This window comes from Crocodylus siamensis, chromosome 1, assembly GCF_052110815.1.
Source record: "Crocodylus siamensis isolate JL-2025a chromosome 1, ASM5211081v1, whole genome shotgun sequence".
Lineage (NCBI taxonomy): Eukaryota > Metazoa > Chordata > Crocodylia > Crocodylidae > Crocodylus > Crocodylus siamensis.
In genome coordinates this window covers 256,251,673-256,278,762 of record NC_143395.1, presented here as the reverse complement: position 1 = coordinate 256,278,762, position 27,090 = coordinate 256,251,673, and the positions used below count along the sequence as shown (strand labels likewise).

Here is a 27,090-nt window from a genome sequence, read left to right as displayed (position 1 = left end):
GAAAAGCACAGGCTCAGGGGGGACCTGGTAGCTGCCTATAAGTATATAAGGGGTGTACATCAGGATCTGGGGAAATGCCTGTTCACCAGAGCACCCCATGGGATGACAAGGTCAGACGGTCACAAACTCCTCCAAGACCATTTCAGACTGAACATAAGGAAGAATTTCTTTACTGTCCGAGCCCTCAAGGCCTAGAAGAGATTGCTGCCATAGGTAATGCAATCACCTACTCTGGAGTCCTTTAAGAGTCAATTGGATGTTTGTCTTGCTGGGATCCTGTGACCCCGACTAACTTCCTGCCCCTGGGGAAGGGGGCTGGACTCAATGATCTTCTGAGGTCCCTTCTAGCCCTAATGTCTATGAAATCTATGAAACCCTCATTCACTTGTTCCCCATGGCTGTTGTGTGTTTATGCTGTATAAAGGAACCTACCCTTTTTTTAGACTCTTTCCATTCCACTGCATTATAGGGAAGTGAAGATAATTTGTTTTAATCTGTAATAAACCTCTTTCTAAACAATCTGAGTTTCAAAGCATAAACAAAATGGACAAATAAGGCTGTGATAAAAAATGTTATTAAAATATCATCAGACATTCAGTTTTTGTTAGCTTAACAATTAGATGTCCTGTGCAAATCATGTAAACAGTGTCATGCATATTTATATTAGAACTAAAAAGTTACCTGTGCAAGTACAATCATATTTTGTGGCATCAGATATGCTATGCATAATTAGCCCTTTTGTTACACTGAGTTTTTATGTATGGCCAATGAATGATTACAAAAATATAGACTAGGACTTTCTGAGGAGCCTAAGAGATTCATCTTCACAAACCCTATTCACATTCATGAGATGTGGACCCTGAGGCACCTATGAAAATCCCAGCCAAAATTTTTAAAAAGAAATAAAAAGTTGTTCAAAGAGTTTAGGATTTACATTATTTATTAATATCACTGTATTTTCTTAAAAAGAGCTTGTGTTGAGGGGACTGAAAACTTTAGGATGCTGACATATATTTTAATCAACTGTAATCCATTGTCAGCTTTGTTGTTTGTTCTCAAGGGCTAAACTGAAACATGGCAGAGTACCTTTCAGATTTCTAGAGGTATTCAAAATACCCTGACTTGATTGTTTTCTGAACTATCAAGTATAAAAATGTTACAATATAGCATTGCCTCTGCAAATAAGCTTTTTAAATAATTCATTCTGAAACTTGTCATCAGATTTTTTTTTTTTAAATCATACATCTAGCACTGCATAATTTGTGCTTACAAAACCAATAAATAGCCTTGGCAGGATTTGGTTGTTATTGATCAACAGAGATAAATGTCAGTTTGACCACACACTCACAGACCAATGGAAAAATATTTCCACTGGTAATAATCAAAATGTATAGAAAAGGGACAGTAGTAGGGAACACTTACCCCTGTTCCTGCTAGTGGAGAAAAAGAAATGGTGGGACAAAGTGTGAAGGGGTTAAAGAGGAAAACAAGGGGTGGCCTAATGACTCATCAATTAAGTAATTAGCTGCTTATTCACAGGTTTGGAAGCAGCCTGGAGGGGGATAACAGGCTACTTAAACAAACCCCTACCCAAAGCCAAGAGGTGGGGGTGGGGAGTGACCAGAGGGGGAGTGGCAGCAGGGTCCTGCCTGGCCTGGGTTGGCTAAACAGGGGGGTGGGCGCTGAGGGCCATGTTCCCAGAGCTCTAAGAGCTTCCCTCCTTCTCTGGTCCCTGATCACTCAGCTCTTTCCTGATGAATGAACAGAATGATTTAAAGCATATATGATTTATTGATTTATGGGTATTTACTTTTTATATTTTGATGTGTGATTTTATAAAGCTTTTAACAGTATCCTCTCATTACTACATTGCCTGCACCCACACCCCTAATTTCATACCATCCTGAAAATGTAAATAGATAACAATTGAAATAAAGGCTTAGAAATAAACACTGATTTTAGCCACCAACATTATTTAAAAAGTAAAATTTGAATTCTGCCAAGCCTACTAATAAATGTTTCCAGATTTTCCATACTGACCACTATTAGCAAAATACAAATAATTTGGCAAAGTTCATTAGTACACAGTTCTGGTGTAATGTTGCTAAAACCATTATCAGTGACTTAAACTGCAAGAGTTCTTTTCATTTGGCTAATACCAAAATCGGCAAGTGTTAGTTTTTAAACTAATGAATTTGCTACACCTTTGATCAATTATTTTCTTATGGTTTTTGTAATAATGTAACTTAATGTTTTAGTCTCTAATGATATCTTTCATTTATTACTGTTCAAAGCAGATTTATCAAGTGCATAGAACTAAAAAAATTATTCAAAATATAACTTCAATAATTGTGATGAAAGTAGGATATATCAGCCAAAACCATTCCTTCAGATAATGCAGAAGGGGCAGCTGAACTATTTTAATTGAGACCATTTGCTAGTCTTCAGTAATGAATGTCTCAAACAATTTAGCCAACTAGCCACTATAATATTAATAATATAGAGATCTAGATAAACACCTGTTTTATTCTGAACATAATGTAGGGCAATATTATTTTAAATGGAAGTAGTGATGGGAATCCATCTTTCTATAAGTTGCTAGAACCACACAAATATATGGGGAGGAAACAGCTTTCATGTTGGGAAGTCAGAAGGCAGGGTTGAGCTGCACCTTATGGACTAACTAAATCAGACATGTATAAGCTTCTGTGAGCCTGAGTTCACATTGTCAGCACTTTATCATGGTATCATCATCTGATTAAGTGAATTCATGCACACCCTGCCTTCTTCCTGACTTCGAACTAACAAACTCCCTCTCTCTGCTTATTGTGAATCTCCAGAGAATTCATTGCCAGTAACATGGTGACCATAAACTTAACGTGAATCCCATTTTTACAAGGATTAGGGCAATTGAATCAATCTTGATTCACATTAAGCTGTACTTCACTAGTGATTCTGTTGAACATACCGGCACTACTCTTGGTCCAAAATACCACCCATCCATTTTGAGAAAGGGTACCAGAATCTGGACCTCAAAAGGTGACTGTTCTCTTCACAATAAGAAAGGATCACAAAGTCTTTACAGAATTATGTACGAATTGTAATTGATACTGGGATTTCAGTACCTACATTCACTTCAGGGAAGCGGCACAGAAATATGCCTGTAAGGGAAAGGCCTAAGTCTTTGTGCACAAATTCAGCCTACCTGAGGCTAAACAGCCTCACCATCTAACAGAACTGACCACTAAATTTTCTCACATATAACTATAGGCAGAGGGAGAAGAAAACTGGGGGGGTGGCAGGGCAGCAAGGCTGAGCTTGTGCCCCCCTCTCCCCGGTGGAAAGTCTGCAGGGAGAGAGGCGGTGGGCGGGGGAATGGGGCTGGGGCTGGGGCTGGGGCTGGGGCCAGGCAGGGATCAGGAGGGAGTGGAGGTGAGATAGGCCCAGGTAGACCCCAGGTGCCAAAAAGTGATCTTCACCATAAAAAGGTTGGAGAACACTGTTTTAAAGGATCATATTCATTAACATAACAAGGTTAAATGAGAGCTGTTTTTCTACCTGGTATTTAGCTTGGGTTGTATCTGCTTCTTTCCCAGATCTGAGGAAAAGGTTTGTGTAACTTCTCTTTTAGCCACACAGCTGGTCCAATAAAAGATATTATCTCACCCTAGAAATCTAGCATCTTACATATTCCCTGGACCATCACAGCTACAGCAACAACATTGCTACTAGATTTTAATGTCTAGCACAAAAAAATCATTCTTCAGATGTGGGATACTTTTTGCTAACTATAAAGGACAAGGCTGCTCCTAGTGGACAGGATAATAATAGTATCAGGCTATGAGATATCCAACAGTGAATGGGGGATGAGAGCTACAAGCAGAGCTGCCCTAGGGGTGTGCAGGTCCTGGGGCATCTCTGCCTGTGCGGTGCCTGGGGGGTGTGGCAAGCAGCCACACTGGCAGAGCCAGCAGCTCTCAGCAGTGGCAGCACATGGCAGCCGTGGTGGGGCCTAGACAGCACTGACCACAAGGCCCCCCATAGTGTGGGGCCCAGGGCAGTCACCCCAGTTCGCCCTCCCTTAGGGACGGCCCTGGCTACAAGGAACTGAGGAAGAATTTTCCTTAGGGCAAGAGCAGCAGAGTAAATAGTCTTACCATATTTCATTTCACAGTCTCCAGCACAGGGGCAAGGCTATGGACAGACCAGGGACATTCCCTTAAAACTCAGCGCTACAGGAATTCCATAGTATGTCATGATGCAGTATCAGCATATACTGACAGCATATCAATATGTCATCCCAAAGGGGGACATCCTCCAGGAATGCTGTAACTTATGCAAATATCAATTTTAGCCATTTTGAGTCCCCTGTCTCCTTCTTTCTTCTGGCCTCTACAGAAGCACAGGACAGAACCTGCCCTGTGTCTTTAATCTTTACATTGGCATCATGGACAGCTTGTGTATACATGTCCTATGACAGCCCTAGAAATTCTTTACATTGAGAAGGACAGTTAAGAAAAGTGGTGAAAAAACTGAAGCTTGGCTTAAGGACCCTGATCCACCTCTCCCACCGAGATGACCAACAAAATAACTTCAGATATAGCTGTGGTGTATTCCCTGTTGCTGAAGAAACAGAAGGGATTTGCTTCTCCTGTGATATGCAAATTAAGGATGTGACACTCCATGTTGCACTGCACCAGAAGTGAACAAATCATTGTTCTTATTCCTGTTATTACAATTATCATGTATCACTTCCCAGATCTGGAGATACTTATGCTCACCTTTAGAGAGAACTATGTGATAAGGTATACTTATTCTTCTACCTTAAGCTCAATGCCATGAAACTGATGTTGGAATCGTTGAAATACTGGAAATTTCATGTTCATTTTAGCCGTGTAACTTTCCCTTACAGAAAATATACAGTAAATGTAGTCAATAACTATTTTTCCAGGCCCCAAATCTAAATCCTGGAGCATACACCTAACTTTGAGCAGGAGTAATTCCACTGATTTCAGTAAAACTATCAAGTTTGAAGTTAGGCATGTATTTAAGCATCTAGATGAATTGGGGCCCCAAGCTACAATAATTAGTGACTTACAGCAAAATGCATCATACTATTTCATATAACTGTATCAGAATATTGTACTTATGAGCATTCAAAGTACTTATAGTAAAACATCTATTAAATATAGCCTTGGGTTGTGGTATAATTTTGTAAATAAAACTGATAGGTTGGAGTCAATCTTTTATCTGTTAGCCATGATGGAACATAATTCCCCATAAATCAGTGGGAATTTTGCAGATCTTGTGACTACAGAATTTACCCTCTACATTTTTACTTTATTTATTAGTTGCATGTACTGTAAGGGCTCAGTCCTATGTTTCTTGTACACCAAAAGCTCCCACGGATCTCTAGAAACACTGGATGCTAAAAAAAACAGAAGAACAGGCTCTTGGTCTGTAACATTAAGTGGGCATGTTTGATTACAGCAGATTTTTTTTCCTCCTCCCTGAATTCATGACAGGAAGGAAGATGTTTATAATACAGTGTCTCACTGATTTAAAGCTATCATAATTCAGTCCCAATAAACCATGTTATAAAATTATCATATTTTCTCACATACAACCAACACCTTCTTCCCCCACTCCCCCCACCAAAAAAAACCTGGGGAAAATTGAGGTGCATATTACGTGCAAGAAAAAGAGAGCCTTAGGGATCCAGAAATTTGGCTGGGGAGTGGGAAAGGAGCGGTGGGAGCATTCATTGCTGTAGCTCTGAGTACCAAGGTACCAACACTGCCACTGCTCCCCACCCCACATCACCAGATTTCCAGAGCCATGGGGAGCCACTCTCCCCATCCACATACCAGATTCGGCCTGTGCGCAGGGCTGGTCCATGGCCAAAGCCAGTGCACCAAGTACAACCTAGCATACAGGTCTGGGCCTAGTATGCTAGATGGTGCCTTGCACGCTAGTTATGAAGCTGTGCTGGGTTGGAGTTGGCATGCTGAATCTGGGACCATGCACTGGCTCTTGGACCATGTTCTAGGTTGGACCTAGCATGGCCAGGGCATGGTTGGCATTCAGCCCCAGAGACAGCGTGCGGGGTTGGACATGGCACAGGTCTATGCAGTCCCAAACTGGCTATGCCCTCAGGCTGTGCAGTCCCAGACCTGCCACATGGATTCAGACCCACTGTGCCAGATCAGGCCTGTCACACAGTCCCAGACCTACCATGTGGGGTCAGACCTGGTACATAGCCCCAAACCCACCATGCTGGATTGGTCCATGAGCCCCATCCAGCACCCAGGGCTGGCAGCAGGCTCAGGTCCCTAGACCCTTTTTTGTACATATTACCTTTTAAAAAACAGGGTGTATGTTATATTCAAGAATAGGTTATACATAAGAAAACATGGTACAATGCTCAGAAGGCAATGCTGTGATAGCGATCCCTGGATTCATAAAATCCTTTCTAGAACTAATCCAAGTCAATGGAAGTGAGTGGGACTCTCTCCACTGGACTTTGGAAAAAGCTCTATGTGCTCAATTTTCAGTGTGGAGTGTACCTAGAAAGCAAATCTGGTGTCCTTAAAGGCTCTTGAGCTCACCCACCATACCAAAGGCTAATGTCTTGCAATGAGCTCTGCATAGACATATCCTTGCACCTGAGCAAAGCCTTGTGGATTTCAGTAGGGCTGTATGCAAGTCTTTTGCTGGAGTGTGGCCTGTCAGGAAATGTGGGAATATCCTTTTGGCCTGTAAACATTTTTAACCTCCACCACCCACCCTCAAAAACACATAAATTATCTATCAGGTATCTGCTTATTTGTCTATATATAATATCACTAGTCATTCTTGGACCTGTTGGTGGTGATGCTGGTGTGCAGACAGAGCAGAGCAGTCACATCCACTTAAACCTTGAAAGAAAACAAAGTGCTTGAAAATAAAGAAAAGCAAAATTGTAAACTGTCAGATGGAGATTTTCACATTCCTAGACAGGTATGGAGGTAACAAAAATGCCAACAGAAATATTTAATGTCTTCTTCAGTGAATGGGTCCGTGTCCTGATTTCAGGGAGAGTTTTGCCTGGGTAAAGACTGGCCCTCTGGATTTTTGTGTGTCACTTTCTTGTTTCAGCTGTGTCAAGCAGCTGGGCATATTATCTACTGATTTCTCTAATTGAGACCAATAGTCCTGCTGTTCACGAGGTGTAATGAAGTGGCAAGTCACAAAGCGACAAAGTGAGAACTCAAGCTTGATTGGAAAGAATGTCTGTTTTGAATTAAGTTCCTCCAATTTGATTTGTAGTTTGGCTAGGCACAGTCCTATGTAAACATCCTCTAGTTTAAGAAAGGGAATGCTTCTTGAAATATTAAGAACCTGACTAGCAACATCAGTAGAAAAAACATAACCAGTCCCTGAACAAAATGGAGGATAAGTGCTCCCAGGATATTCGTATTTACTCACATACCACTTACTAAACACCTGTCGTATTGGGCTCTCATTCATTTTTAAAAACCCTGTAAAGAAGTTAGAGCTTTTGTTTTTTCTTAAAAGAAGTTCAGTCAAGTAAAAGACATTGACAAATACATCTGAATCAGTTTTCATAACAAAACTGGACTGCTGACAGAATTTGTGAACCCATTCCATTCCCATCATTGTTTTCAAAGTCAAATTATAATATGTATCTATAAAACCTTTCTGGATAATGTCTTTGTATGCCTGGCTTTCAGTGAGAACATCAGTTTGCTCATCTTGATTCTCCGTGCTTCCAAGGAGGAAAAATGTTATAATTCGTTTCCCAGCGATTAGTCTCTCCTTCCCCCATGTTTGACGGATAGCCATCCTAGCTGCTTTCTGGTCCCATGATGATGTCACAAGTAGTACTAGGAATGGAGGATTCTTACTGCAGTCCATATCTGGCAGCTGCAGGAACCGTTCAGTGTCTTTTTTAAAATGAGTCACTGATGAAAACACTTCCCCCTTTGGACAGAGTATGCAGATATCGCTCCAGTTGAGGGTGGTGTAAAAACAGAGACACAAAAAAGATGCAACTGCTATAAGGCAAATAAACATTCTGGATACCTTGAAAGCCATCTGAAAGAAACAAGAGCAAACACTACATTATAAAAATAAAATTTAGAGCCTTTCGCTTTTGTACACCAAAATACATGCTGTTGTTTAGGGATTAAGGGCCATATTTAAAGTGTAGTACCCATATATGGCAATCGCACACATAAGGAAACTAAAAACACTGCAGAAATGTCCAAACACATTTTCCCCAGCATCATTCCCTCAGGGAGGGCACTCTCCCAGCTGTGAACCCATCAGGGTTCTGATCCCAAGACTGAGCACATCCTCCAAGACCCACATAGGTAGACTCATTAATGGCATGATCATCAGCACTGATGTGGCACACTTCCTTACAGCGTCCCCCATTGAGCATGCCATAAAAAACATGACTATGAGAAGCCATGCTGCCAAGAAAATCACCCTCCCAACACAAGACAGTGCTCCCATAATCCTCCATCAAGAGGGAATTTACAATAAGAGGAAGAAACAGAGGATAAAAGCAATATCTCCACATACACCTGATTTCTCCATTCATTTGAAAGATGACCATGTCCTGAGCCCGCAAGTCTGGCCAGACTAGACTGTTCTCTCCTTATCTTCTCTCCATTCTTGTCCAGCAGTCTTTTTTTATTAATCCAAAATGGGTCCCATATTTTTCTCCATTTCTGGTCACTGTAGGTAGTGGATTTGAGAGTGAGATTGGCCATCTTAGGAAGAAAGAACATCATATAAGCTGAGTAGCATTTTTCTTTCTTGTACAGTTTTGTATTTAATTTATATGTATGAGACTCATTTAAACACAAAGAGTAGAAACAAAAGTTGTACATTTTCATTCCTTCTCTTTTTAGAGGCTCACTCATGCTTGTAACAAAAGACTAAACTTGGCTGACCTCTCATTGATTTAGTTTAACTTGTTCTGGCCTTCCACCAATGAAAGGAATTACAGATTTCCCTTGATTTATGTGGTACATGTGATCCTGGAGAATGGCGCATAAATCGAATTCACATAATGTATACCCACTTTATAATGTAATAAATAGGTATAGGTTCCCATGGTGTTGAGGGAGGGAGGAAGTGAGGCTGGGACTAGGGAAGGGAAGTGGGGAGGGGTGCCGCTCCCAGGGCTGCACAAGGGAGCAAAACAGAGGGAACTGTCAGTGAGTGTGGAGTGGGGGGCCACAGCTCTTGCTGCAGCAGGGATTGGGGTGAGTAGGAATAAGCAAAGCCCCAGGTGTCAAGGAGAACAGCACTGCAGTGGCCCCAGGAGCAGCCTGCACCAGCTGCAGAAGGAACTGTCAGTGAGTGTGAGGGGGGAGCACCTCTTGCTGCTCCACACCCACTCCCAAAAGGGCTGTGGGCTGGGGGGCTGTCCTGGGCTCTTCCCAGGGGTGAGTGCCCCAAGGTGTGTGTGCAGGACAACAGCAGGCTGCCACTGCAGACTGAGGCCAGTGGGGGCACTGGGTTCTTCCCAGCACTTAGGGTGGGCCATGCTGTCATTCTGTGCACAGATATAGGGGTACACCCCCCCCCCAGGAAGAGCCCGGCACAGCCCCCTAGCCCGCAGCCCTCCCGGGGGGTGCAGAGCAGCAAGAGGCATACCCACCCCACCTACTGACAGTTCCCTCTGCAGCTAGCACAGGCTGCTCCCAGGGCCGCTGCAGCCAGGGCTGGGGTGAGTGCCATGCCCCATGCCACCTGGGACCCTACTTGTTCCCATTTCACCCAGCCTCTGCTGCAGTGGCCCCAGAAGCAGCCAACACCAGCTACCTGCACCATGGCACAGCACAGCCAAGGAGCTGGGGTGAGTGGGGACAGGAAGAGCCTTGATGTGAGGGGACAGGTGGAACACGGTGCAGCCCAGCAGCTGCAGGCAGCTGGCACCAGCTGCTCCAAGGGCTGCTGCAGCTAGGGCTGGGGTGAATGAGGCCCCAGCCCCACAGCCCTTTCTCCTCCCCCTACAGACTTACCTGCTTGGACAGGGTGGGGAGCACCTATGTCGACTGCATAAAAGTGAATTTACCTCACATATAATGAATTATGGATCTAAGAATGCTCATCACATAAGAGTGAATTCGCATATAGTGAAGCCACATAAACTGAGGGAAACCTGTAAAAACATATAAAGACACACAGGCAAGTGTAAAAATGTCTGTAACTTCTAAATTTCATGGGATCTTGATTTAAGCCTTCTGACTAGGACAGTTCTCCCTAGAATTTCCAGTACTAACTTAATGTCCTTCTTTCACTCGGATTCAGACATGTGCCCAGAATTCATTTTCTTTCCCAATGGTGAAGAAAATTTCTGTCAGTATAATTGTACATTCAAATCTGAATAACTGTTCTTGGAGTAAAACCCAGATGACTCACACGTATGTATGGTCTTGCTAACCCTAATATGACTTCTTACATGCATAAGGCAAGCAAAATTACCTATTTGTTTATTACAGTTCATCTCTAGATTGAAGTCCTCAATGCCATTCATTTTTAACTCAACTCTATTGTTAATACAAATGCACTTTACGGACTGTTGAGAAAAAAACTGTCTCACATTCCTTCTGCCACTCATTTGCCAGTAAATTGCCTTTCCATGATATACTCATCTGTTCAGGGTTATGCCTTTTTAGTATAGCTTCTCCCAGACTTTTGAGTGTCATGAAAACAATTTTTAAAATCATATTTTATCATAACATGCAGAATTCCTCATTCTTCAACAGAGCTACAGGAAATTATGTGTATCAAGATTTGTTCCTATCACATGCTAGTAAGAGGGCATTCAGAAGACTCTAAACTCCTAGGGCTTCCTAACATGGAACATTTGCAAACATAAGATTTTGATATAGCCAAGCTACCGAAAAGGAAAAAAGAAATCAAAGCACGATTTCTTTCTGAGACACTTTAAGTCATTTAAACAGCAACCAGAAAAACAACAAAGGGATTGGAAAGCAAGCGGTATGAGTTAAGGCTGAGAAAACTAAGCAGATTTAGCTTGCAGGTGATTAAGGTGAGACGTGATAGAAGTCTTTGAATATCTGGAAAGACTGCCATAAAGAAGAAGGAGAACAACTTTTCCTCGAGCCACAGATAACAGAATGTGAAACAATGGCTTCAAAACTGCAAAGCAGATTCAGATTACATATCAGCAGATATCTCCTTCTTGTTAGAAGTGAGACAATGCCAGGGAAGCTATCGTTTGCTTCACTGGAGGTTTCCAAAGGGAGCTGCATAAGCAGTGGTCAGAGATGATTAAGGAGTAGCATTCTTACATCCATGCAGGGGTTAAACCAGATGACCCTTGAAGATTCCCCCTCCTCCCCTCCGCTAATTTTTCATACCTGGATCAATGTAGCTAATTTAATTGTGTTGGTGAGATCTTATTCTCTCATCCAGCCTCCATGTCCTTAACAGGCATGTCACAAATGAAGGGAAGCGATTCTTCTGCTCTGTTCAGCATAAGTGAGGTCTCACCTAGAGCACTATGTCCAGTTTTGGGCATATTTCAAGAAGAATGTAGACAGTTTGGAAGAGCAACAAAAATGATTAGGGGATGAGGAGGCAAGACTGATGAAGAAAGACTGGAAGAACTCACATTATTTAGTTTGGAGAAGAGAAGACTGAGGTGGCATTTGATAACAGTCTTCAAATACCTGAAAGGCAATTACAGAGATGATGGAGACGGGCTTTTCTTTATGACCAGGGGAAATAGGACTAGGAGCAATGGCCTCAAGCTTCAGCTGGGAAATTTAGGTTAGAGTTTAGGAGGAACTTTCTGACTGTGAGGCTGGTCAATCATTGGAACAGGCTCCCTAGAGAAGTTCTGGAATCATCTCTGGCAGTTTTCAAGAGCAGATTGGACAGACACTTGTCTGCAGTGGTTTAGTCAGGGATGATCCTGCCTTGAGCAGATGGACTAGATGACTTTGTGAGAGCCCTTCCAATCCTACTTCCTACTGGTAGTTTTAGAAGGCAGGCAAGCCTGACAGTTGGGTTAACTATTTCAGATTTGTTATAGGATGCCTTTGCTACTGTGCTCACCACTGTAGTACCTGAGCATATTAGCAAGAGTTATAGATGTATACTCACAACAATCCTGTAAAATAGAAGCCTCATTATACAGATAAGATATAAGATATGGAGAGAGATTGAAGTGTTATCCTCAAAGATGATCCATGGTAGCAGACCTCTACAGAGTCGGTCCTATCAAAATCAGCAGGAGTCTATCTAGGGCAGAAGTCTGTGTCAAAGGGCTGGGGCTCCAATTTCACAACCTGGGCACCCAAAAATAGCACTTATTTAATAAAACTCTCACTTACTCAAGATCCCCTAGGACAACTGGGGCAAGAGAGAACCTAAATGTGCAGAGTCTCAGTCCAGAGCTTTAACTATAGGACCCTTTCTCCCTGTTAACCAGGGAGAAGATAAAACCTGGGAAAGAAAAAAACAGTTTTCATTAAAACCTTCAGAACTTCACAAATCATTTCTCATCTCAACTTTGGCTTTTCTTCTGTACTGTGTGCTAAACAGGGTTGCCCTTCTCACTGGTTGACCTGTAGCCATTACTATAAATCAGGCAATGGAGTACCTCAAACATCCAACTCCACTCAGTGAAGAGGTCAGGAGCAGAACAGGCCAGACAATGAAATCCTTCTCTTATTGTTTTGAAAAGAAATTAATCTTGAATCAAAATAAAATTAGAATTTTTGTCCATGGGAAGAAAAATCCTGAAAATTTCTTTTTTACAAAAAACAAAGGAGTTGTTAATAATAATAATCAGCCTTCCCCTGGCATTTCAACTGCCTGGGGAGCTGACTGGGGTCTTTGTCTCCATCTGGTGTCTTAAACAGCAAGAAGAGGCAACGGCTCTTGGAGTTATTTCCCAGGGCAGCTGTTTCCTGACTCCCCAGTACATTGGAGACTTTCAGAGTTAGCTGGCCTCACTGGCTTCCACTGGAAGTTTCAGGAAAATTGACATATTTCCACAGGACATTTTGATTCTGTCAAATTGGCTTTGATATATAGGATGTTTGAGAGCAGGCCCAAAAGCCCACAAAGAAAATACTGCTGTGAGGCCACAAAAAGGATAATCATGAGCTCTCTATATGCAGTATGACAATTGGAATGTGAACTGATAAACAGGGTGGTACAAACTGAACCTACCTTGAACCCACTAGCATAAGTAACAGTGCTGAAAAGAAAGTTGCATGTTTGATGTTAAGGAAGATGCTTATATGTAAGAACTGCTCAAAGCCTCTTATTGTATAGCTGTAGAAATTAACTAACAAGACCATAGATAATAGTGTAGAAGTTAACCTCAAAGCAGACTCAGTGCTTCAAAGACACAGGTGAAACAATCGAGGATGTAGCCCTCCTCCCTATTACTTAGCATTTCAAAACAAGCATGTAGCCAAAAACCAGTTTGAACTAATTAGGAGTTTTCTCACACTGACCTGATATCTTGTTTTCTTTCACAGTGAAAAATTCCCACCTGTGCACATATCTTGTCATGAGCACTAGAAGTTTCTAACTAACCATGGAGGTTGAGTCAATTAGGTGTAGAATCTGTGACGCAAAACTGTCTATATAAACTTGCTTACTTGTTATCAAGGGGGGCTGCTTCTTGGAGGAGATGGGTTGCTTCAATAAAAAGCTTTGAGATAAGACCTTGCTGGTGTTGCCTGTCTCTTGCGGTCAGACAACGGACCTGGGAAGTTGGGGTTCGAGTCCCTGACAATTTTGGCACCCCAGATGGGACTCATCTGACTCTCCAGTGGAGGATTGGACTCCAAAGCAACGCAACACGCGTCCTCAGACTTTGAGGAGCCTTGCCTGGTTGCTGGATCCTGCATCAGTGATAAGGCGTTGTCCCATGAACCAGCCGAAGCCCGTAGAAATCCAGCAATGTCAGCCTGCCCTTTGAGCAGGACCCGGTTGGAACTAGGTAAGTGAGCGCTCAGTACAGAGAAATGGGACAAGGCGGCAGTAAATGCCTGGGGGACGCCCTGTTGTCTCTCATCCTAAGGGATTGGAAGGATATATCCGGGACGGCCGGATTGTCCAAGCTAAGATGAGAAATTTGTGTTGGATCCAATGGCCGTCATTTACTTCTCATTTGTCCCTGACTAGAGACTGGCCGGAGTGTGGAACCTTTTCCACAGAGAGAATGAATTTCTTACGGGATATTTTGGTTGATCTCAGATGAGGACAAATGAATTATTTGTATGTATGGTATAATTATAAACCAAAGGAGGGACGAGTGGCTTTTGAAGCTGTTTGTATGGAAGACTCATGTAAAAATCCCCCACCCTATGCCTTAGAGCTGCACAGGGAGGAGGATGAATTTGTTCCTGTTCTCCCACCTGTCCGGCGGAGTGAGAGGGTGCAAGAGAAACAGGACAGGGAAAGAGTAGGGAAAGAAGAGGAAAGAGCGGCAGCCGGAGCAAGTGTTCCCTCACCCTTAAGAACACCAGCCAGTCCTCTTGAAACACGGTTGCGGGGTGCACCAAAAACACAGCCGGTAATACAAGCCCCATTGAGAACTTATCTGGTTTTGATGGTCACTGGAGGACATCAAATGGTATTCACCCATACCCTGTTTGCAACCTCAGATTTGCTCAATTGCCAACGCGCTATGCCACGCTTGCGGGATAATCCCGAGGCAGTGGAAAGAATGTTTCTTACAATCTTCTCCACTCATGTGCCCACTTGGGCAGATGTAAACCAGCTATTAAATACACTCATGACTGAAGATAAGAGGCAGAAGGTAAAGGAGAAAGCAACAGCTTATTTGAGAGTCTGAAATTGGAGTCTTAATGGCTGGCCAACCGCCAACCTTAATTGGGACCCTAACGGTCGGACCCAAAAGTTGGACTTGGATAGATTTCTAGAGGCTGTCTTAAGTGGCATTAAAGAAGCAGGGGAGGCTACTCCGAATTGGAGTAAAGTGACTGCTTGTGTACAATGCCTAGATACACACCCCTCTGACTTCTGCACCCGATTAACTTGTGAAATCAGAAAGCACGGCTGCCTGGATCCTGATTCAGGTCATGGAAAGGCAATGATCAAAATGGTTTTTATGTCACAATGTGCTGAAGACATTGCAAAAAGGTTCAGAGAACACCCAGATGGCATGCAAGGGAAAAGTTTACCTGAGGTAGTCAGTATTGCTACTAGAGTGTTTAACGGGAGAGAGGAAAAGAAAGAGAAGGAAAGAAGAAAGGAGAGACAGAAAGATATAAAGGAACAAGTGTCGCTGCTGGCTGCGGTAATGACGGGGGGGGGGGAAGAGGTCGTGGATGGAACAGCCGCCTCTTGTTGATCTCCTGTGGCCATGTAAAATAAAGCACTTCTGTTAACCAAACAGTTATCCTGTATAAATTTCTACATCACTGGGAACTTCTGTACAGTTTGCACTTAGATCAACCTAACTAGAAATCTAAGGGTAAGGTCCACACATGGGTGAAATAAGTTAGATCAGATAACCATTTTTAATGTGATCTAACTGCCCTGAATGTTTGTGGCTAGAAGCAGACATTACACATAAATTGGTTTAAGTGATCAGAAACTGGTTTGAACCTGAAACAGAACAGATGCTCAGTGCACATAAACCGATTTGAAAATGGCTGAAACTGGTTTGAGATAAACCTGGTTGAATGTAATATCAAACTTAACTGATTTGACTCAAACCAGTTTATGTAATGTCTGTCCGAGACCCTTTGATGGTTTAAGATAAACCAGACACTCCCAGCTCTCTGCTCCACAGCAGGGCTGGCCCCTCCCCTCTGCCCCCTGGCTGGCACAACAGGGTGTGCCTGGTTTCTGCATGCCCTACTCACCCCTTGCTCCTTGCTGCTCAAGCAAGAAATCCCCCGCTCCCTCCCATCTCCCACAGCAGGGACCTCAGCCCCACAGACCCTAGGCATGTGGTATGCTTGGCATGTGGTATGCAGATGTGTGTATGTCTCCAATTTCACTGGAACAGGCAGACAGAACAGTGACTGCTTAGTGCTGTTTGGAGCTAATCAGCAAGTCAGCTGGTAAGTTGTTTAAGAAGAGTTTGAAGTAATGGAGAGAGGCTGTTGTTTTGCTGATCAGGTGATAAACACTGTCATCATCCCCCTGCTGGCTTGCTTGCCTATCAGTTTGCTGCAGACAGTCTAAAGAAGCAGGGAGGGAGACTGAAAAGCTCTGTATCATCAAGAGATGCATGCACTTCACCCTCAAAGTGCTAGGAGGGGGATGGAGGTTGGAAACACTCCCACCCCTTGAGCAATCAGTGGAGAAAAGCCTGGGAGGTGCAGGCAGACCTCCCTGATCAGAACATGCTGCCGGGGCCTGGCCATGTGTCCCCGCCCCCACCCCCACCCCAGCTTACCACTATGTAATGGAAGGAAGGGCTGCTCTAGTGTCCCCTGGCTTCTAATTTCCTCAGTCCAGAGAGAATTTCTGTCTGGTTAGAAACTGGTTCAGCCTAGGCAGGTTAGACTACCCTGCAAAGATTGAATCAATTTAGGCTCAGGCTTTTTGAATGTCTGTCCCTAGCCTAAAAGGTTAAATAGTAAGTGAGAGTGCTGTTCATCATTCATTGTTTGCCATTCATACCATCTGCATGGACTTCTAAGGGAAGATCAAGCCGTCAAAATTGAAGCAGCGCAACCCAGGGAGCTCACCCAGTGCAGCTGACTGAGGGGAGTGATTCCTAAGTAACAGCTCTAGAAAGACTGTGATGCGGTGAGGTCTAATATTAACACACTCAGTTTTTGTGACTGCCTGCTTATATACTGGTAAACCCAGTAAATCTGACTACTTATATACTGGTAGACCCCATTGATTAATTGCTTTGTATTTAGTGAATTGTTTTATAGTTAATAAAGCTTCTGACTGATATTGGATGAGTACCATGGGTTAATAGCATAGTTCTCCTTGCCCACAAAGAAGTAGGGCTTAAGTTTAAGCCCAACACCCTGTTTCTAGCCCACCCCACCAATCATACACCCTGCACTAGCAACCTGCCTCCCACCCTGCCTGTACATGCATAGCACCCTCACCCTTTTCTGACTGCAAACATCATGCAGTACACAGCCTGGGCAACCTGGATCCATTTCACTGAGCAGGGGCAGGAACAGGAAGTCAGAGGAGAAATAGGGATCTTGGAGATCCAGACTGCTGCTGTCAAAGCAATGGAAGCAGCGGCAGTCAGGCAGGGGCCCGCAGGCTGTGTATTAACCCTTTGCAAGCCACAATATAGCCTGTGGGCTACCAGTTGTACTGTCCTACTGTATGGAAATAGTTTGATTAAGAAAAAAAGATAGAACATAATAAATATGCTACAATTAAATGTAAATCCATAGGCTTTACTCTTAAACTGATAGAGACTTTGAAAAAAATTAAGCGCCATGTTTCCTATCCTCAGGAAAGGGTTCCAGGATCTCTGTCCTGAGTGGATGGATATGCCTGTTGGCCTTGACTCAGATGCTTAAACTCCAAAGTAGGGGCAAGAGTTCAGTAACATCCCTCTGCTCATAATTCCCTTTTTGCTAGCTCAAGGTACCTCCCAACCCGGATCATCATTGAGGTACCTAGCTCTTCCCTGCACTGTGTCTGAAGTCAAAGCACCTAACTCTGGGTCCTAGATTCCAAACCAAGGGTCAGGCACCTAATAGGTTATATGACACTTTACAGGTAGGCACCTATATCTTTATCGGATCTGGCCTTTAAACATTTTTAAAGACTAACTGCAAAGCAAAACCATGACGATTTTCTTTGTTTTCTCCTTTGAGATGCAAGTGGAGGCTTGCAACAAGGTCAAGTCATGCCTGACCAATCTGATTTCTAACCTGAGATAAATGACTCTGTGGATGTGGGGAAAGCAGTGAACATATTATACCTTGACTTTAGCAAGGCTTTTGATAGTGTTTCCCACAGCATTCTTGCAAGCAAACTGAGGAGGTAGGAGTTGGATGAATGGACTGTAAGATGGATAGAAAGCTGGTTGGATTGTCAGGCTCAAATAGTAATTAATGGCTAAATATCTAGCTGGCAGGTGGTATCAAGTAAGGGTTTGGTCCTGGGGCTGGTTTTGTTAAATATCTTCATTAATGCTCTGGAAGGTGGAATGGATTGCACCCTCAGCAAGTTCGCAGATGACACCAAGCTGGGGGGAGTAGTAGATACACTGGAGGGCAGTGTGAGGATTCAGAGTGACCTAGACAAATTGGAGGGTTGAGCCAAAAGAAATTTCATGAGATTCAACAAGGACAGGAAATCTCATGAGGTTCAACAAGGATGGGGGATGGGGATGAGGATGTACAGGAAGGGGCTGGGCTTGGCTGGGCTCAGCACTTGGCTGGTGCAGACCCATCCTCTGCGTGTAGCGCCAGACTCACAGGGGATGGGACTGCTGCGAGCAGCTCTGCTGAACACCAGGCCTGGTGCTGCTCCGCGGTAAGGGTCCCACCACGTCCATCGCTATTCGAGAGAATGGCTGATCTATAATGGGCATGGGTTGAAGTGGGGCGTGGGGGGGTCTATCCTCTCGAGTTTTCTGGCACACCGGGCATTCGGTGCAATGCCACGCAATATCGTCCCCCAATTTAGGCCAATAGAACCACCGAGCGATTTTATCTACGGTCTGTTCCTGACCCAGATGCCCCCCCATGGGCATGATGTGGGCCAGGCGCCACATGGCCTGTCTACACTCCCGCAGCACCACCAACTGGACTCTCTTCTCCCGTCCCCCTCTACCTGGGGTTATCTGATAGAGAAGGTGATGTCTCACCTCAAAGTGGCTTGCAGCACCCGTTGTCATCGATGCTCGCTGGTCCCTATCTGCCGCCCTGTTCCATAGTTCCTGCAACTCCGGATCTTCTCCCTGGTCTTCTTGGAACTGAGGTCCACTGATGTTATCTTTCCATCCTTCCCAGGAACTTTCCTCCTCCTCAGTCAATCTGGCCTGGCCACCCACATCTCCAAGCCAACCTTCCTGATACTTCCACTTCTGACGTGCCATCTCTACATCTTGCACCCTATCAAGCACCTCATACAATGGGGCCCAATCTCACCCTAGCAGCATCTCACACACAAGGCGTGGTGCTAACCCGACCACCAACTCTCCTTGATGTTCCATTACTTTCACCCAGGCCTTAACGCGGTGCAGGACCTGGGTGTCGCTGTGAAGGCAGGACACCCTTACCGAGTCCTCCTGTCCAACATCATCTCTAGACCACAGATCAGCCTGAATCACCAACTGGGCACAGCCAGAATCTAATATGGCTCGCACTGGTCTGCCCTCTATCCACGCCTGCACTACAGGGCACTCCCACATGGGGCTCTCATTTGCAGCCCCAAAGCTACAATCCATCGGCTCCCCACCACTCCAATCTCTGGGGAATTCCCTCATCCCCTTGGATGTACTCAAAGTATTACCTTTCCCCAAACCACGCCCGGGACATTCTCGTGCAAAGTGGCCCCCTTTCCCGCAATGATAGCACACCATATCCCGGCTTTGGGGCCGATACCCCATCTTCAGACGCTTGGTGTCCCTTGATACCAGCATCGCTCCCAAGATTCCTCTCCCTTCCCGTGGGTAGAACCACTCAGAGGTCGCAAAGTCCTCCGCCACTTTTAAGGCTTCTTCACATGTTACCGGAGCAAGTTGCCGGAACCACTGCTGGGTTCAGTCTTCCAAATCATTAACAAACTTCTCCAGGATGATCTTGTCCATCAGAGTTGCCATCATACATGCCGATAAGTTGACCCACTTCCCAAATAGAACACGTAGCCTTTGGAGGAGTACCCGTGGCCTCCTTTCCTCAGCCTTACGAACTCAGAAGAGCCGCCAGAAGTGTTCCGGGCTTAACTCCAGGCAGTACAATATTGCTGCCTTCACTGCCCCATAATCTTGGGCCTCTTCCTGATTTAGGGACCTATACGCCGCCTGGGCCTTCCCTACTAGCAGTGCTCCAAGTTGGCTTGCCCATAGCCGTTTATCCAAGCACATTGCAATGGCCCAAGGATGTAGGGGGGCAGTCAGGAGGGCCAAGGCAGAGTTGGAGATAGGACTAGCTTCCCGGATTAAGGACAATAAGAAGTCCTTCTTCAAATACATAGGGGGTAAAAAGAGGGTCCCGGGTAATGTGGGGCCCCTGCAGGACACGATGGGCAACTTAGTCATCACGCCAGATGACAAAGCTAACATATTTAACGATTTCTTTGCCTCTGTCTTCCTAAGTAGGGACCAGTTCAGCCACCTCCCTGCTGGGCCCCCCTCGGGCCCCGAGAGAGACACGCCTGGGCCAAGGGTTAGCGAGGAGTTAGTTAGGGTACTTCTGGAGAGGCTGGACGTGTTCAAGTCCGCTGGTCCGGACGATCTTCACCCTAGGGTTCTACAGGAACTGGCTGAGGTCATTGCGGGACCCCTGGCGCGGCTCTATGAGCACTCGTGGTGCTCTGGCGAGGTGCCGGAGGACTGGAAGAGGGCCAATGTGGTCCCTATCTTCAAAAAGGGAAAAAAAGAGGACCCGGGAAATTACAGGCCAGTTAGTCTGACCTCAATCCCGGGTAAGCTCTTTGAAAAAATTATCCTGGCACACATCCAGGAGGGCCTTGCGGGGGAATGCATGCTCAGGGGCAACCAACATGGGTTCATCAGTGGCAGGTCTTGTCAGACCAACCTGGTGGCCTTTTACGATCAGGTCACCAAATCATTAGACGCAGGGGTTGCTGTGGATGTAGTCTTTTTGGACTTCCGGAAGGCTTTCGACACTGTCTCTCACCCTGTCCTCATCAAAAAGCTGGGAGACTGTGGTGTCGATGCCCACACGGTCAAATGGGTCGCCAACTGGTTGGAGGGCCGCACCCAGAGGGTGGTAGTGGATGGGTTCTTCTCGACCTGGAAGGATGTGGGCAGTGGGGTTCCGCAGGGCTCGGTCCTCGGGCCTGCACTGTTCAACATCTTCATCAGTGACTTGGATGAGGGGGTAGAAAGCACCCTGTTCAAGTTTGCTGATGACACTAAGATGTGGGGGGATGTGGGTGCACTAGAAGGGTGCAATAGGCTACAAACTGACCTTGACAGGTTGCAACGGTGGGCGGATGAGAATAGGATGGGGTTTAACACTGATAAGTGCAAGGTGTTGCACATGGGGAGGAAGAACCGGCACCACACTTACAGGTTGGGGAACTCTCCTCTTGCCAGCACGGAGACGGAAAAGGATCTTGGAGTCGTCATTGACTCCATGATGAACATGGGCCGGCAGTGTGGGGAGGCAGTCAAGAAGGCCAATCGTACCCTGTCATGCATCCACAGATGCATCTCGAGCAGGTCCAGGGAGGTGATCCTCCCCCTCTATGCGGCACTGGTCAGGCCGCAGCTGGAGTACTGCGTCCAGTTCTGGGCGCCACGCTTCAAGAGGGACATGGACAATATGGAAAGAGTTCAGAGGAGGGCCACTCGTATGATCAGGGGTCAGCAGGGCAGGCCTTATGAGGAGAGGCTATGGGACCTGAACCTGTTTAGCCTCCACAAGAGAAGGTTAAGGGGGGACCTTGTGGCCTGCTACAAACTGGTCAGGGGGGATCAGCAGGTATTGGGGGAGTCCCTGTTCCCCCGTGCGCTGCCAGGAGTGACCAGGAATAATGGTCACAAACTGGCGGAGGGTAAGTTTAGATTAGATATTAGGAGGCGCTACTTCACAGTCAGGGCGGCTAGGGCCTGGAACCAGCTTCCAGGGGAAGTGGTGCAGGCTCCTAGCCTGGGGATTTTTAAAAGGAAGTTAGATGAGCACCTTGCCGGGGTCATCTGACCCCGGTGCTCTTTCCTGCTAAGGCAGGGGGTCAGACTAGATGATCTACCTAGGTCCCTTCCGACTCTAGCTACTATGAAACTATGAAACTATGAAACGCCTCTATAAAGGCCTCAGGGTCATCCTCCACCGACATCTTCAGCATCCCCAAGGTTGCTGAGCCCTACTGGGGTAGCCACCTCTGTTGCAACCCCATGATTTGGGTTAAGGCCTGCAGATTCTGGGCGATCAAATTGGCAGGACCCATTTCAGGTGCCTGCATCTCTGGTGTCCCAAACCACGTTTCCTGGCCAATGCACCAGGTACTGTGCCCGCCGGGCTTTATTCACTCCTGAGGGTACTGTCCTTCTGATGTTGCGCCGCCCCAGGACCCTTGAGGGCAATGCGGGTGTTCTTTCACCGCGTCGCTGCCCCCGCTCTCGCCTGCCACATCTTGGTATACCGTCAATGGGGTGGGGGTCGTCTAGTGGGTCCCTCATTGCCCGGGTCTGACTCGGCGGATGTACACGGGGCTCCAACCACCCCTGCACCCCGGCCTCACGCCACCTTCTGGAGCTGACCCTGAGGAGGAGGTACGTGGCTCCTCTTGCCCATTCGCTGCCTTCCCTTATTCCTATCCCTTATACCTAATGGGTCGAGCCTCTATGGTTACAGATTTGGCTCCGGACCCTCTGTCCCTTTAGCTCTAATAGACTCGGGGGCCAGTGGTCCCGGCGGCGACCCTGCCCCGATCAAGATCCTCCCTTGGGATCCTTGCTGCCCTTCCATGCCTGGCATGCACCTGATTCCAGAGGGTCCTCTGCGGTGGCTCCTCCTCGCCATTGTCCCGTTTGGGCACCTCCCATCTGCCGCCGGCTCCTAGGAGCTGCTGCTGGCTCCCTCTCTTCGGCTCTCCCTGTTCTCGCTCCCCGTCCTTCCCTGGACGCCGCAGGGCCTCACCTCCTCTTCCGCCACCAACGGATCTCCTGCTTCGGGGCCATCCGCCCCTTCTGCTGCAGCCGCTGCTGTTTTTATCTTCGCCAGCCAGTGTCTGGAGCTGATGTCACCGGCCAGCTGCAGCTGTATAAAGAGCTGGCTCACGAGCTGCCCAGGTTTCACCAGCTCATCGTCCCCTGCTGCAGGTGAGTTTCCTGTGTCACCCCAGTCTCGGGGACATAGAGATGTAAGCACAAGCATTTACAAGGGAGGAATGATAAGGAAAAGTACTGGAGCAAGCAAAAATAAAGTTAGGACATAATAAGGAACATAAGTGAAGTCCAAAAAGCAAAGAGACCTTGAGATAAGTTTATCAAGAGACAGCTGGAGAAAATGCGTTTAGTCTAGCAAGACTCCAGGGTGAATTTTTGTCAGACTTCCAAGAGTGTATTAAGGGGAGCAGGCTGATCTGTGTCTTTTTCTCACAAATATGTAACAGAGTCTGCACCCTGCCTCTGTTGAGAATTAGTTGCCCTTGCTTCTTCTCCTATGGCCATGAAAAATAAAGCACTTCTGTTAGCCAAACAATGCATTTTTGGGCACTGTGTTTCAAGAAGGATGTGGACAAATTAATCCAGTCCTGCAGCAGCTTATACATATTTTGTGCTTTTTCTAGTTGTATTGGACAGTAAGCTGCCCATGCATCACCAGGGTGCTCTTGTTGCTGAAAAAGCCAATAGTGCACTGGGTTCTAATAACAGGCCTGCCACACAAAGGAAATGATTATTTCACAGTTTTTGGCACTAACGAGGCCTCCTCTGGAGTACTGTGTCCTTTTTTGGGCACTGTGCTTCAAGAAGGATGTGGACAAATTAGAAAGACACCATCAGGAAGCAACAAAAACTATTAGATGCCTAGAAAGTGTGACTCACAAGAAAAGGTTGAAGGAACTGGAAACAATTTTGGTTGGAGAAGAGAAGACTGCAGAGAGGAACTTAATAACCGTCTACAAATAAGGTGTTTATGAAGAGGGTGGTGATTGACTGGGGCTTTTCAGCCGATGGCCCATGGGTCACCAGTGGTCTGTAAGGGGTTAAGTGTCTAGGCTCCCCCTCCCTCCTCTGGCTGGGGTTGAGACAGTGCAGTGCATGGCATTGGAAGCTGAGCATGCGTCCAAGGTCATGCGGGGGGTAGGGATCACACTCAGGTAGTGCTACAGTGGGAGGTACTTCCACAGGCATATGGTGCAGAAAGGAAACAACTGCACTCATACATGCATACAGTTCAGTGTGATGGGGGGACACCCTTGTGCAGCAGCGGAGAGACGGGTGTTGATGTGGGTGCAGGGTGCAACAGAAGTGTCCAAGCCAACCAGTGACCCTTGGCTTACTTTGTCTGGTCCCCCTAGTGCAGCCTCAGGTCTGAGAAGTTGGACACGCTTCTCAGACTATTCCCTGTGACCACAGGAAGCAAGACTAAAAATAACAACTATTAGCTAGCAGGAGGGAAATTTAGATTCTGTATGAGGAAGAACTTTCTGTCTATGTTTTAAGTACAGGAAGAGATTACCTGGAGAGATTGTGGAATCTCCAGAATGTTTTAAGATCAGGTTAGATGAGCATTTGGCTAAGATGGTCTTATCTTAAGTAGAGGGGCTATCCTGAAGTCCCCTCTATTCCAACTTTCCTGTGCTTCTATGATTCTCAGTCAAGCCATGTATATTTCCATCTTTAAAAGGCACCAAATGATTTCCTCCTGAAAGTTATATTTTTATTTTTAAATTAAAATAACAAAGGGTCTCAGTCATTGTACTTGCTATACTCTGAACTGCTGCCGAACTGAAAATGAGGAATAGTTTTCTGTAAGGAAGTGAATCTTCAGAAACAAAAGCATATCCTAATTGGTAGAAGCCAGTAGGTTCTCTTTCACAGTACACATTAGTACAGTCTAGTACAAACTATTTTTTTAATCCTCTTAAGCTATTTTTACTTTGCAATTAAGGAGAGACAATTACCAGAAACTCTTTTTGCTGCTTCTGCTACCATTACTGCTACTAAAGTACAAGAGCACTGAACTACTAAATGAAACATGCACCATGCTTTGAAAACAATCAGCCTGTGTTTAGTAGCTCTCCTTGCAGTTTCTTACAGAAGATTAGTTATTCTACTGTCACTCACAGACGTTTACCCTAACATCTACTGTATTTTCACTATTAGATTTCTCAGTGAAAGAGACAAAAAAGAAATATAATATTAAAGAAAAAAATCAGGAAATGTCTTTTATTACTTGAGAGTGATATGAAAGCATATAAAGAAAGAAAGATGAAAAAAAGGAATACAAAAAACCACCAATCTGAATTGAAAAAATTATATGTATACTAGCTACCATGTTGTTATTCCTTTTTAATGAAGAATGAAATTTAAGACCACTGAGCTTTCAACCCTATGAATTGTTTTTAAATAATAACTATTCAGAACAATTATCTTTTGGAAGGTTTGTTCCCCTATTTTATCCTCAGCACTACATCTCCAACCACTGCATTCTCTTTCACTCTAAAGTGCTTCTTAGTACATGTGTTTCTTAATATTCTGAACTGTTTTTCTATTTTCTAAATATTTTAACTACCGTGTGTGAAAGAGAGAGTCTGGCACTTTTTAAGAGTAATGATTCTGAACACTGGGCAGCCAACTGCAGACCAAATGTGGCTCAGACAGTGGCACTGCAGGTTTTCCTTACTGTTCCATCGCTGTTAAACCCAGCCTGGAGAACATGCGTCCAACTATTCATCATGTCTAAGCAGCACAATTTCCAAGACTACTAAAATATCCTTCAAGAGCAGCATACACACACGTGAACACATGTGTGTGCAAAAGCACCTGGTCACATACATAGATGCACGCAGACACACAAACACAGAAGCTTGTAAATTAGATTATTTAGCATTATTTTGGCAATAGTGAATCAATATAGTCCCAATGCTGCATGTTAAATATTGTGTGAATGTATTTTCTTACATTAATGCACTATTATAAATACACTGCAAAACCCTAAAGTGAGAAACAATTTTAGCAAAATATTTTAACATATGTAAAGGTTCTGAGATATTTCAGTGACACAACTTGCTCGCCTTGCTTAAGTGAGCAAGGTGGTCTGCTTTTCAGTCCTGATCTTGCTCTCTCTGAAGCAAGTTTTGCCACTGATTTCAGTGGGAGTAGGACCAAATACATGACCTTTCCCTTTATTCCCTATCAGAAAGGGGTCTGCTCGCTAGTGTGAGTTACAGTCCTTTCCCTAGCAAACTGCAATATTTACAACTTTTGAAAGTCAATCATATAGATGCAAGTATTCACAAAATAAAAGAATAATAAGCAAAAATCCTTACCTTACATTTCTCCAATGCGCCCCAATGCTTTCATAGCCATCCTGTGCAAAAGCTGCAGCAAGCGGGAAGCAAGCAAAGTCTCAGCTCTTCAACGGTGAGTGATCTCGTTGTGGTCAAACAAATTCAAACAGGATGAATGATAATTTCCCTTTCCTAGGCATTTACAAATGGAAGAGGCAGAGAGCACACTGATGCAGTAATGGAAACCTGATCTGTGTTGTATATGCCTCTGGGTCCTCCTCCCTCCGTCAGCCTCTCTTTCTTTTTCAGATTAACTGTACCACTGCAGCATGACTGTCAGGAAATGGAGATTTGAGAACTATATGCCAATGTTCTTCTTTTATACTTGGTGGAGGGAAAACAAGAAGCCCAAGTCCTTCTACCTTAAATACACCACTGGATCAAATAGCAATGCCTAACAAAATGTGTCCTAAAGGAAGTAACCCTTTGTTAATGAGTACAAAGAAAGTCTCAACTCTGCTCTCTTAATAGAAAGTGGCATCACCGTAACTGTAACAGTGGAAAAGAAATCACTTTCTGCTAAAGAGGCAGCACTGAAGGACTCTCTGAATCATGGGAATTTCTGCAATGGAGAACCACAACAGAATGAAAGTTTCAAATGGGGGCACATGGCAACATGACCCCAAAACTAATAATAATGATCTCATGTGACCAACCTCATTTTTCCATCTTCTGTTCTGTTTTCTTTTCTTTGTTCAAAGAGTCAATCTTTTTTCTTAGATCTATGATTACCTTATTCCTATGGCAACTTATTATATCTGTTCTGACACATCAATCCCGATTCATGAAAGCACCCCTATTGAGAACAGCTCTACAGCATGTGCTAAACTAACATGGGCTCTAGGGTATGTCTGCATTGCAGACTGCACTGTAGACACCTGTTCTAGCTTTAAGCCAATTAAT

The 27,090-nt window shown here is 45.0% G+C and overlaps 1 protein-coding gene across 2 annotated transcripts; it reads right to left on the bottom strand.

The window, feature by feature from the left end:
• Positions 1-621: 621 nt before the first annotated feature.
• On the bottom strand, positions 622-26,404 carry B3GALT5 (beta-1,3-galactosyltransferase 5). Of its 2 annotated transcripts, XM_090060941.1 has the most exons (3): positions 26,167-26,404; positions 8,592-8,780; positions 622-8,097 (listed from the first exon to the last, which is right to left on the bottom strand). In XM_090060941.1, the coding sequence occupies exons 2-3, from the start codon at positions 8,778-8,780 to the stop codon at positions 7,045-7,047; spliced, it is 1,242 nt and encodes a 413-aa protein (XP_089917067.1). In that variant the 5' UTR covers positions 26,167-26,404; the 3' UTR covers positions 622-7,044. The 2 variants fall into 2 exon arrangements, with proteins under 2 accessions (XP_089917067.1, XP_089917070.1); XM_090060944.1 differs by lacking the exon at positions 26,167-26,404 and having other exon boundaries at positions 8,590-8,735.
• Positions 26,405-27,090: the final 686 nt, after the last annotated feature.

Coding starts and splice junctions, on each gene's coding strand:
- B3GALT5 (XM_090060941.1), bottom strand. CDS start 8,780: ATGGCCAATCTCACTCTCAAATCCACTACCTACAGTGACCAGAAATGG. Junction 8,098..8,591: donor CAAATGAATGGAGAAATCAG/GTGTATGTGGAG, acceptor TGTTTCTTTCAG/ATGGCTTTCAAGGTATCCAG.